The 13142-nt window shown below is 42.4% G+C and overlaps 1 protein-coding gene across 3 annotated transcripts in view; it reads right to left on the reverse strand.

Moving 5' to 3' along the window:
* Positions 1-13142, reverse strand: part of SNAP25 (synaptosome associated protein 25) — a 61951-nt gene that overhangs the window by 12558 nt on the left and 36251 nt on the right. For all 3 annotated transcript variants that reach the window (XM_059840455.1, XM_059840452.1, XM_059840454.1), the window contains exon 4: positions 7445-7493. In XM_059840455.1, coding sequence (XP_059696438.1) covers positions 7445-7493 — 49 coding nt within the window. The remainder of the gene's footprint in view (positions 1-7444; positions 7494-13142) is intronic.

The raw sequence follows: 13142 nt of genomic DNA on the forward strand, positions 1-13142 counted from the left end.
GTAGTGGTAATGGAGCAAGCTCTTAAGGGCTTGTTTCGAGGTACCCTTCCTTCCCGAGGCTGAGGAAACAGACCTGCCACTTCGACTGCTGCTGGATACTGATCTCTAGCCTGAGTGTGGCCTTGGGGCTGGTTTTCTTCCCTGTGTGGGTGCTGCAAACCAGGAGTAACCTCAGTGAGCATGAACAACTGACACCACTCCAGGAGCCGGATGCGCTCTGCGAGGGGGTCACCGGCTGTGGCGTTCCTTGTCTCTGGCCCCAAGGGACCTTATGGGAACCAGCGTTGGGTGAAGACTCATGTTTTCAGTGGGGTCACTTCTGCTTTGCTCCAGGAAAAGTTAAGAAGCACCAGGCCCAGAAACCAGACACATATAGACCTTATCTCTCTGCTGGCATTAAAACAAAATTTGGCATATTTCCACCTAAGGCTGATGGGTTTTCTTAGTGACTTCGTTTTCTAAGTGACTTGGTGGCTCAGAATAATTTAATGTGTTAATTTCTTTCACTTTTAAAGCTGGGGAAAATGTCCTAGAGGAACAGAATGCCATGACATAAAGGTGTAGGAACAGGATTCTCTGCTGAGGTAAACAGATATGGATCCAATTGGATCAAGTGTCGTGTGTGGAGTCTGCAGTAGGGACAGCATTTTACATGGGATTTACATTTTATACCATTTGTTCCTAAAGGATAGACTCAGATGCTACCCAGGATCAGAAAGGTACTTGGAGTGACCTTTCAATCCATTAAAATTGTAACTGTGCCTAACGAGGAAAAGTAAAGCAGTCCCAGTAAAATACAAATACATCCCTAGTCCCCATATGGAATAGAAAAACACTGAATTAGACTGTAGAGGAAGGAACTAAGAGTGCTGGTTATAGGAGGAATTTAATGTCATCCCTGATGTTAACTGAGTCCTATCCAGAAAAAAAAAAGAAGAAAATTTTAGAAGAAAAATCATATGATGTCAGTAAAAAGCTCCTCTTAACTTCTTTGAGAACATGAAGATGCCTAATTTCTTACTTGGGTTTTTAATAAGAATTGAGATTTAGCTTTTCAAAGCTTTCTGGGGGGTTTAGATGCCCAGTTCCCATTAAAATTAATTTTATTTAATTAATTTTATAGGAAACAGGAACCTCACCCCTTGAGGGCCTAGAAAATCCTGGGCTAAATTATTCAAGCTGGAATAGTTCAAGTATTGAACTTGTGCTCTTTGTTTAATTCTTTCATGACACTGGGCTTTGAGAAGGAGAGGTGCCATGTCAGTATGGTGAGATTCAGCTGCCTTTCTGCTGTCAGTTCTCATTCTCCTCAGCTGGATGAGCCTCTCTCCTGGTACCATGGGAGTTATTGATCTCAAATCCAAGGATATATTTAGAGGATCAGAGTTACCTGGCACTGCCCTCTAAAGGGGCACATGCTGTGTAAGCAAAGGATTGGGAAACCAAGAAGGAAACCTGAGAGAGGGACTGTACAAGTTCAGCCAGGTAAACTGCTGAGCTGAGAACCAGAAAAGCAAGGTTGGAATGTCTGAATGCACATTATCATGTAGGCTTCAGCAGAAGCTTTGGTTGGTGTCCTTAGGCACAGATTGTCACTCTCATCAGAAATGTGAGTCTGTGGTAGAAGGGGACGCCCCTCCCTGTGCTCCTGCTCCTCAGCTGGGCAACGCTTGCTCTCGCTCTGGGGAGTGTGGGAGTGTGAGCTGCCTGTGATGCTGCTTCATGCAGCGTGATGGGATTTGCTGCACTTCTGTCTCAGGCTCCCAGCTCCTGCTTCCGAGTGCTGCAGAGCCCCATGCCAGTTAGGGAACGGCTGGGCCCACACGTGCATTTTGACACTGGGGATGAGACAGGTGTCTGATCTTTCTTCCATTGATTTTCCTGCTAGTGCTTCTCTCACCTGATCTGTCCAGTAGCAAAAGCCAAGTTCACACTGCATGGGTCAGTCCTAGATCTGGTCCCACCAGTAGCTCTCAGTGGAAGCAATTCTCCTTGCCTAGATGCACATTCTCTAAAGCATCAAAAGGACCTATGTAACAGGTCCTTTTGAACTGTCTTTACCTGTTTTCTGTTCTGCCTGAATAAATGAGTGCTTATTGAAGAGTATATTTAACACAACTCAAAAACTTCCATTTAAACTACAGCCCTCTCTAGAATCCTGACTTTATTTATCCTACTTCAGGATTTGTGTTGATGCCTAGGCTATTGCTGAATAGGAAAGGGAGCCACAACTCATTTATCTTCCATTAAAGGAAACCTCATCAGTGTAAAAAAACCCCTGTCATATTTGTAGCCCAGAAGTCTAGACAGCTGGCTGCTGGTCCTAAAACCACTTGCTGGTTGTTAATGTCGTGGGCTGGATTGTTAACTGGTTTGAATCAGCATAGTTAGGCTGGCTTTGCAGAGCAATGCCAATTTATATCTGTCAAAGATCTGGTCCTGCAAGCAAGGAAATAGATTCATGAGTCTAACCACAGTTATTGAGGCATAAATATTATAGTGGAATTAACGTAATGGGGTCACGCTGGATTTGTTTTGGTATAACTGCTATTAAAATGTGGCCCAGAATGAACCACTGCTGGTAGGAAATGAGATGGCAGTCGAGAGGTTAATTTAGTGTCTGTTTCCATAGATCTTCCCTATTCCAACGTTCTGTGCTGAATTAAAGGTTTTAGGGAAGACAGTTTGTTGGCATATACTGCCATGAACCCACCCAAATTCATGCCTATGAGAGATAATGTCTTTTGTCTTCCATTTAGAGAAGCCCTTCAAGGTCAGAGGTTGAACACCTTTTGACAGTTTGTTGCAATATTATTTGAATAAACTGCACCTATATGTTTATGTATGACTCATGATATATACCTAAGAGAACTGGTGCTGTCTGGAGGCAAAATACACATCAGAAATACATTTCATTGTGATTTCCTTCATTTTTTTTCCCCTCTGGTAAACACTGCAACTTTTTTTGTATCTTGATGTCTAAGAACATCACTTTCAAGGTAGTGACCATAGATCTTCTTCCAGATTTTACAGCAAACAAATGGCCTATTTTAAGGCACAAACAAGAATAGATTTTTACCTGTATCATTATACTTGTGAATTACTCCTGTAAGGTAACTGAGGGAACATAAGCTAGTCCTGTTAGTTTTATCATCGCATTGTGGCCATTTGCCAGTGGGTCTTTGCCAGGATCTCCTGTAATATCCTGGCAATTTCCCATCCTGTGACTGATCTGGGGAAGTGGCTGGGGCAGGGAAGCTATAGCAAGGGTATCCCTCAGCTGCTCCTGTGGTGTCTTGAGCAAAAAAAGCTGCAAGAGTATCTTCCAAGGCATTGGCAGCAAGACCAGCACAGAGCAAGTGTGGTGTTGCTTCACCTTTGCATCCTCATCTGTAATTTATAACAAATATTCCTACACTGATGTCCAGGATCTGAGGCCTGTGCTTGAATGCCAGTTAATGCCTGTGGAGGCTGGAACTCGCTCCTTTGCCTGGAGCATTGTGCAGCAAGCAATTTCCTCCAAAGGCAATTTTAATTAGGAAAAAAAGGAAGAAAACACTAAGGACATCTTAAGAACACATAGCAATGATAATTGCATTCAAGAGGGTTTAATTTGAGACTCAGCAGATGAGCTATTTCCAATGCTAGGCCGTCATCCCGTTTTCCGTAAAGGAGAACCACACTGGAGTGCAGACTGTGGGACAGCCTTTCAGAGACCCTGGGCTCTGACCTAGCTGTGCTCTGAAAGGCACTGCTGGGCACAGGTGCCCGTGGAAGAAAGCTGGAGGGGAGAGCTGTGAGCCCACGTGGAGCTGTGCTAAAAATAACAGGAGACAAAGGCACAACCTGCATTGTGTGGGTTCATCTGTCTTTTGTTCTGTGCTACGATTTCAGAATAATTAATACCACCTTCCCTGTGAAAACTGGAGTAGTTGTTAGTCCCCTTTTCTTTTGCTAATTAGCCATAACACACAAAACTGCCAAACCCACAACTCCTGCAAAAGCAGTGGAGGTCAGCTCGCCTGTGTGCCAGTGCTTTTGTTTGTGGGATTGCCCAGTTATTTCCACGTTTTATCTCCTTTATAAGCTTGATCTGGAGTAAGATCTGCTGGGTAAATTAATCTGCTCCCCATGTTCCCCGGCATTGCTGTTTGTGCATTCGTGGTGCAATGAGAAAATTCCAATTGCACTGATATTTTCTTTTCTCTTATCAAAGTTGTGGCTATTCCTGTCTTGTCTTGGATGAAAAATTACTGTGCTGCTACTGCTGTTATTGGAAAAGTTTCTCCCCTCCGCTACATTTGGAATACAAGAACAAAATTCTTCTATAATAAACTGCATGAAGACATCATCACACAAAAAATGTCCTTGAAGGTCCAAATCTTTAACCCTGCTACTATGTCCAGGTGATGGGAGTTACCTATGGATGAACAGAGTTACCAGCCTGGGACCTTTTCTGTGTTAGCACTTCAGATTTACCTTCATATCTTCACTTTGTACTACTAGTTTCATTTCTACTGTTTGCTTTTAACCAAAATGCATCCAGATATTAAGTTAGCATCTTTTAAAGAAGCAGAGATTGCCATTGCTCAATAATCCTTTGCAGCATTTATTTTTTCATGTAAAATACAAGTATTTTAGTTTAAAGGGTTATATACATATTTATATTTAAATCATTAATTAAGGGAGCTTGACTCAAGGCCAGATTAAAAAATGTAAGCATTATGAATGCACATTTGATCTGGGAAGGACTTTCTTAGTGATGGAAAAAAATCCAGCAAGGAAAATCTAAACTCCTGGCTCCTTCCTGTGGGCTCCCCAGTGGAAGAGCTGTGTTCAACTGGTTTGGGTGACAATACCTGACCCAAAAAATGATAACTCTTGATGTTGCAGAGGGGCTTCTCAGGTTCCCATTCTTTAGAGGACACTGGAGGAGTCTCTAGCTTTTATGGGAGTGCATTCTCTGTGAGACAGGGAGCTCTTGTGGAGCTCCAGGTCTCTGTGGGTTATGACAGACTCTGTAACCTGCTGTGCAGCCAGCTGTGCTAAACCTTTGGGCAAGAGCAGCTATCCAGGCTGGCTTTGTTGTACAAATACCTGGCATTGGGAAATTACCTTGGCTTGCTGCTTGTATGATCCTGGAGACTTCTGCTCACTGATACCAGAAAAGCAGTTCTGCTTTGCACTATTTGGGTTTTATTGGCTCAGAAAGGTTTTTCCATGTAAGGTCTGTTTAACTTCAAAACAAGCAATTTTGTAAGGAAACCTAGAAATAGAGCTTCAAGCAAGTGCAGAGATTAGATCTTCTGCCTGCCGCCCACTGGAAAGATCAATGTCATGTTTTCTGTATATTTAACACCTAATAATCTTAAGTGACTTGTGCAGTCAGCTGCAAAGAGATCACATGGCAGTGTTAGCAAATGATTTCCTTAATCTGATAATCTGCTGAGCCATGCGTGAGCTGCACGCACTGCACTAATTACAGAGGGTTCAAAGGCATCATTAGTGTATTTTGCCCAGTAGTGTAAGTCCTTTATCGCTAACATGAAATAAAAAAATCAGCAATTATTACACCTGCATATGGTTAAATGGAGAAAACGTAATTAAACATTTAGCATAGTATAAGGTTACAATATTTTCAGGGTTGGTAACATTATTTGGCTGTTTTCCTTGAGAAACCCACACTGTATAGTCATAAGCTAAATTTACTGAACCACTTAAGGCATGACCATACCAATTTAAAGAGGCTTCAAGACCTTCCGAGTCTTTCCTGGAGGTATTGACTAACTGCATCTGTGACTGTACAACAAGCATTTCAGCTTTCACTCTCAATAAGGGTTTAATACTGAGCTCCCTGGACTCCAGAGAGGTGAGTGTGTCCAGTCCCAGCTCCTTGGCTCACTCAGATTGTCCTTCCTGTCATGGCTACAGAGTGAATCACTCAGAAAACTTCTGAATACAGGGGTTTAACAATAGTAGAATTCCAAAATAACAATAAAAACCCAACAAAATTCAAGATTAAAATAAAAATCCTCCCTAGTAATCTGTGGAAATAGAGCAGTTAAGGAACAGAAACATACATAGGAGCCACTAAAGTCTCTGGTACCCTGCCTGTGAATTGCATTGCAAGACACACCTGGGTATTAACATACTTTCTTTGACAATATTTGTGATTTATTACAACCATATAATCCTCTGCTGAAACAAAACACATTATTTAGACAGGTGCCATATCTGTTTCAACATAAGTAATTTCTGCTTTTCTCTATTTGGTGATAGTTTTTCTACTGCCATTATTTTTTGAAGACAACAAAATGTTCTCTGTGATATTTTTCTTGTCAAGACAAATCGATGTGACAAAATTTGGTTTAATTTTTTTGCCTGAATGGGGGATATGGAGAGAAAGCAATGAGACATACATTAAAAAAGCAATGAAAATACTTTCCATTTAGGTCCTGTTATTACTTTTCATTCATTATAGAGTCAGAGAGGCAGGGACATTAAAACTGGAAAGGTCCTGCTGGGTTCTGCGGTCCCTTTCCCAAGAATTCCATACCCTGGCTTATTATCATTGTCCAGGTTTGATGAGTAACACAGCATTACCTCTGCAGAAAACATTTCCTAATAATAATTTTGTGTCCTGCCACATAGTAAATAATAACAAGGGCCTTTGGGGGGCTGGTCTGAGAGAGAGTAGCAGAAATTTCTCCTCTGTTGATTTATTGGAGACACCATTTTCCTGGGGCTGTGGGTCTACAGCAAATGAAGACTTATTAGTTTTATTGAGAGGGAGAGAAGGCTGCCTTTTCTTTGCAATATTATGAAGTGCAAAAATGTAATTTCCTGGAATTTTTTGAATATATCAGGCTCTGTCTTTGTCATTGTCATCTGCAGACAGGTAGAGTAAGTCTGAAACCTCCTATATGGACAATTGTAATGAGCTGATTGTGGAATACCTTTTAATGTTTAAATTCTGTCATTCTCACTGTCTCACTACTGTACAAAAAGTAACTGAATCTTACACAAACTAAACCCATTTACCTTGTCTTGGGATGCATTTGTTGCATGTCTTTCATTTGTGATTTAAGTGGGAAAATTACTTAGCACCTGCATAAATAATGCTGGATTTTACACTTATGGAGGCAAATTTCTTGTCATGTAGCTGGATCTTGACCCAAAGCTTGCTGAAATCAAATTGTGATTTGGTTGAGTTCAGCCTGCAGCTCTCTTTGACATTAATGGGAAACAGATCAAAAGAAGTACAGACTCTTAGGCAGCTGTTGTACATTTTTCTCTGCTGGAGAACAAAGCTAGAGGCAAAGAGGTTTTGGGGTTCTCATGCACAGCCACATGTATTTTCTGTCCCTCATTTCCAGGGTTGCACACAGTCAGTACAGCACTTTGAGAAGGGTTATACTTCCTTACTGAAGCAATCTGAACTTACCTCCTTGCTCATCCAACATAACCAAAGTCCTGATACCAGCATCTTTACTCTACATCCCAATAGTGGTAGCAAGGTAAGGAGAGAGAGGGGGAGAAGAGAGAGAGAGAGAAAGAGAGATCAGTGAGGGAACACTCAGCCCTTGGTATGGGACATAGGAAGACACAAGAAAACAGTGAAAGGAATGACAAAAGGCTAATGGCACAATCCAAAGGCCTTATGTGTCTGGACACTGTGTGAGGAGCTAGGTGCTCTCCATTGTACCATCAGTCCTTCTGGATTCACTGGGATACCCAACTTCTGCAGAAAGCACAAAGCCATGGACCTTGAGATTAAAGTAATCACTTTACACGAGAGTAATCTCTAAAAGAGAAGGTTCATCTCCAAGTCCAGTGAAGCAGGAGAAGGGAGGATGGGGGTGTTGATATTGTAGGTGGATGTGAATCTCACAGGAGAAGTTCCCAGGGAAAACAGGTATGACACAAACATGTTTGGGAAGGTGGCACAGTGGTTTGTGCACAGCTCTTGCTGCTGACAAAAGTCAGAAAGCTTACCTACTTAGGAAATCCAGTTTAAAGCAGGCTAATATTTAATAGGATTAAGCCATATTTTTTGGCTCAGTGATCTAATAGATATGGGTTTGAGCCAAGTTTTAATACAGTCAACAGACACCTTTAGCATTAATGGACTTTGAATTGAGCTTGAAGGTAGGATTTTCAAAACACCTACACACTGAATCTGCCTCTGCTCCCACAGCTTAGTGGGAATCTTACCACTGCCTTTGCTCCAGCAGGATACAGGGCTGGAGCAAAGCTGAGCCATTCACAGCTCCCACCTGCCTAAGCCAGGGGCAGGGCACTTCTCACAAGTACAATTTTTATTATGCGTTGTCATCACTCTAGGATGTGATCAGGTGTCTCTGGTTCCTGGGTGCTGTGGTACTCAGCTATATCACACATCAAATTATCTCCTTTTTAATTACAAAGGGGAAACCAGCTCCATTGTGCTTGCAGCAGAGATAACATCTGTGAATAACTAATGGTCTGAATGATCTCCTGACTGTTGCATGTCAATAACAGATGAAGTAAGTCCTCTGTGGCCTGACAGCTTGACAGCAGAGCTACCTGGACATGTGCAGCAGTAATTTACTTGTTGCCATGAACAGAAAGCGATCCATGCTCCTGTGAAACAGATAAAGGTGGTGGTGGTGTCCATTTTGCAGAGGGCAGGGAGATGCCCACAGCTACATCAGGAACAGAAAACTAAACTCCTGACCAACCCTCTTGCTTTTCACCTTTCCTGGAGGCAAATCAAGGACCTCCTGTTATCCTTCCTGCCAGCTGCCCTTCTCACTGCTCATCAGTTTTTGCGGGTGCAGTGAAGTGTCTCTGGCCTTGAGCTGCCCTGTCCATACAGGGCACTCCCAGGTTCCCACAGCTCACACTGGCTCAGCCACGAGCCCAACCCTGCCACGCTCAGGGCTGTTTGCTTGGTGCAGCTGGTGCTTCTCTGCTGTGCTTCCAGAGGATCCTGCTCAGCTCAAGAGGGACATGAGGTACCTCTTGTGCTCTGCCTCTCCCTGCCCTCCCATTCATGTCTGTAATGTCTACATCACTGCAGAAACTGGGAAAAACATCAGATGTGTGCAGGCTGGTTTGCTGTCTCTTTGTAAAAAGTCCCTGTGTGAGTTGCCAGATGGACAGAAAAAGCCTCCTGCCTCCCCCCAGGTCTGTTGCACCCTGCTGCCCTCGGGTCAGCCGTCCACCAGGAACCCACTGCTGCTCTCTCTCCCTTCAAGTTCACACTGCATTTACTTGAATCCCAGTCAGCTTTTTATTTTTGCAGCCCTTAGAAACTTGGGGTCCAAGGGTTATCTTAGGTTTGCCAGTTTAGAACAAAGAAACCCCTTTAATTAGCTAATGTTTTCTGTGGGGCGTTAAGCACTCTGTGTCTGCTAAGCACCACCTGTACAATAGTTTTTTATTGGATATTTTTATGCTCTTGGTAACCAGGGAATTTTCCCCCCCCTAGATTTGTATGTATTTTAATAAACATGGTAACTTATGCAAACACAAGAAGGCTGCTTGGGTCCTGAGTCACTTTGTGTTTCAGTAAATAGGGTGCAGTCTGACATGGGGTCCTTTCAGATATTGAGCTCCAAAACCTTTTGCTGAATCAAACATAGTTGGGCTGAGAAATATTTACTGCTCTTTAACTCTCTGACCTTATTTTCCCGCTGTGTTTAGCATCTAAGCAAACCACCTTTATAGAGCTAAGATGTCCAGTGACCTGAACAAGACATGTGCTGGGAGATGAGCTCAGGAACTAGACCCTATGGTTTATATTTCATATCAAATCCTTATACAGAGCAAAAGAGGTGAAATTTTCTGTTCTTTACCTGATCATCAGTGCCATTTAATTTTATCAGGCAATTCTGTATCTCTTACGAACAGCCTGCCACAGCATTAACACAAATGTGAAAATATTAAAGGGTGTGCAATGAATAAACTTGTCTGCATCTGTGGTCTAATCCAAAGCATATTGAAGCTAATAAAGAGGTGGTGACTGAACAGGATGAGATGTGATTCAGAAATCAAGTGACAATCTCCTTCTGTTCCAAATTTCTATTAAGCATTAATTTACAACTTTTCCCCAAAAAGAAATAAATGCGTAAAATCAATCAAAAAATAAATCATGTTTGTGCATTTAAAATAGGTCCAGACTTTTCTAAAAGCTCAGTATTTCCATTATGACTGATATCTTAGGTAACACAAAGCCAAACCTCTCTGTAAGACAGAACTGTTCCAAAAATGTGTTCATCGTGCAGATGTCTGAACAGGAGTGAAACACTTGGTGTCTGATCCCCAGTGACAACAGACTGAGGCATCTCTGGAAAGTACAAAACCTCAGTTAAAGAAATACAGGGGAAGAAATGTGCCCAACAAGAGTGGTTGGGGGGCAAACACAGGCACATTGGCATTTCCTGCCCTGGCAGTGTCACAGAAACTCCCCTGGCTCTCAGTGGAGCAGGTGCCACCTGAGCTGGCGGCGGGGACAGTGTGTAACAGGAGGTGATGAAAGCTCTGCTGCAAAGTGCCAGTCCAGAAGGACAGCTTTCACAGCCCCTGCCCCTGAGTCCTTGGTTACAGGCTCGCATCACCATGGGCCCAGTGACTGTGCTTGGCTCTGTCTGCTCCTGAGGGCTCAGGAAGGATTCCCACCCACATCCAGGGCTCGCCAATATCAGTGAGAGCCTGTGTGGGAAGCCATGAATTCACAGAGCTAGCAGGGTCTATTGTGTTATGAAACTGTGTGCTGAATTCCCACCTTGGCCAGGATTAGAGTATTTCTCCCCTCCTGTGCAATGAAGGAATCTCTTCAGACCTTCCAGTCCTTGTAGAGGCAATCCTGCATTATTTTAGCAAAACAAGGGTTCTCAAAAAAGTGAAATGCTTAAGGTATTTCAGGCCAGAGAGATGAAAAATGCGTCTTTCACAGGACCCTAGAGAGTTCATAGAGCACATGCCATTTTCATCCAGCTCTTTAATCTGTAGCACCCATCTCTTCTGAGAACAGCTTCTGACTCTCTTTGTCTTCTCATTGCACTTGAGAGGAGAATTTGGACTTCTGGATTTTGCCATGGCACAGCCAACCTCTCACATTCTTGTCTTTTATAAAAAAATGGGACAGCAAGAATTGCTTATGTTGAGGCATTAAACTGGCAGCCCTAGAGTTCCTCTGTTTATCCATAATGCAGGTATTCTGCAGATGGTAAAATATGTAATTTATAAAATAATTTTGCACATGAGATGACCCTTCAGGGCAGGAGGACAACACTTCCAACTTAAAAATGTATCACATTAGGTGAAACAGAACCCATCCACTTCAGGAAAGTTTGTCCTTCAATCTTTCAGCCAGGCTCTAATGCTTGAATAAAAGCAAATGAACAAGAAGTACTGGTTTGGATTCTGCACCATTTATATGAAGCACATGCCCAGGCTCTTCATTTGGCCACTGGCAAAGCTATTAATCAAAGAACCAGAATATATGATTTTAGACCTTTGGGCTTAATACAACTCATAGATACTTTAGTTTGTCAGTGCTTCAGTGAAGCCTGTTTAACAGCATTACTGGGAGCCCTTTTGGAGGCTTTAATAGACATTTTCCTCAGTCTTCTGTAATAGCTTTTAAAACTTTTTGGTTGTTTTTGTTTTGGGTTTTTTGTTTGTGTGTTTGTTTGGGTTTTTTTAGGAGGATTTCACTCAAAGCAAGTCAGCAACAAAAGGTTCACTAAAATTTGCCCAGCACTTTGGAGGGGAATTGCATTGCTGTATCATTTCTTGTTACTGCTGTTACAGAACCTAATTTCCCAAGATGGAAATAAAAGAGGGAAGACAGTTGGAATGACTTCTCAAAGGGCTCATCAGTCCCTCCAGGAACAGCGTGTTGGGTCCTAAACTACCAAAGGCAGCTACTCAAATTTTGGTTTAGCCTGAGTGAAGATTTTTCTAACACTATAAGGGGAGAATGTATCAGATAGGGAATCCAGATTCTGGAAATCACTTGCCCTGCATTTCAGGAGGTATCCTGAAAAACACATATACACTCTCAGTTATATAAAGAACACATAAAGTTCCACTTCGATGAAGAATTTTGCTTTAATCCAGAATTAGAGAGTTTGTTTTGAATAAATTAATGCAGACAATTATGTACCAGGACAGGCTGACATTGCTAGCAGTTCCCACAGACACTAAAGAGAACTGTCAACACCCTAAAGACAAAAATGTGGTCAAAGAAACATTTTTTAGTCATCCGTAGCAATGAATTTGCTCAGCTCCTGCTCCAGGTTCCCTGTCACGCTGTTAACGCTCCAATGTCTCCCTGATTGAAGAGCCACACACTGCTGCTCTGCCTGCCAAAGCACATCCCTCCCATGTGATCTGCTGTTTCCCTGGCTAACCCACACAAAGGGGTCCCATCCTGCACTGGAGGAAGAGAGGCCAGAATTATAGATCACACTCCTTTGTGCCAGATATGTGGAATTACACTGGTTAAAACACTTTTCTGAGGAGAACGCTTCCAAGAGTTCAGTACTTCCAATAGGTCTAATGATATCAAAGGTGAATTTCAAATCAGCTTTGACAAGGTTTGGGTCAAACTCTAAATTAATAGAGCACTTTTTCTTCTGTTTTTTCAGACTAAGAAGCATTTGGCTGTGATGATAGATGTCAGGGTACACTCACAGCTGGTAAATTGGCATTCTGTGTGTTTAGTATCCTGTGTAGAGCAGCACCAGTTATCAGACATTTATAGCTCAGCATTTCACCTTGGATACTTCACTCTCATCTCACATAAGAGAAGACAGTCCTGTCTGGATTTAAATGTACAAAACAGCCCTTTGTCTGTGCATTCCTAAGTGCTTTCTTCTGAGCTTTTACACAACTGAGCTTGTTATTTTTTCCTTGCTGCTTCATAGCTACAAAACATCGTTTTTTCCCTATACTACCACAACTGATTTTCCTTAAAGGCCATGGTGGTGGTACTGGGAGATGGGAGCAAAATCCCAGCTTTTCTCCCTGCGTGTGACATTCTGCATTGCATAATATTGCCTCAGAGCAAAAAAGCTTGAACATAAAAAGAAGGTCAGCTACAAACTGTATTTAGTCTCACTTGTTCTGCCTCACTTCATTTTTATTTTATG

This window comes from Haemorhous mexicanus, chromosome 3 (genome assembly GCF_027477595.1).
Source record: "Haemorhous mexicanus isolate bHaeMex1 chromosome 3, bHaeMex1.pri, whole genome shotgun sequence".
Lineage (NCBI taxonomy): Eukaryota > Metazoa > Chordata > Aves > Passeriformes > Fringillidae > Haemorhous > Haemorhous mexicanus.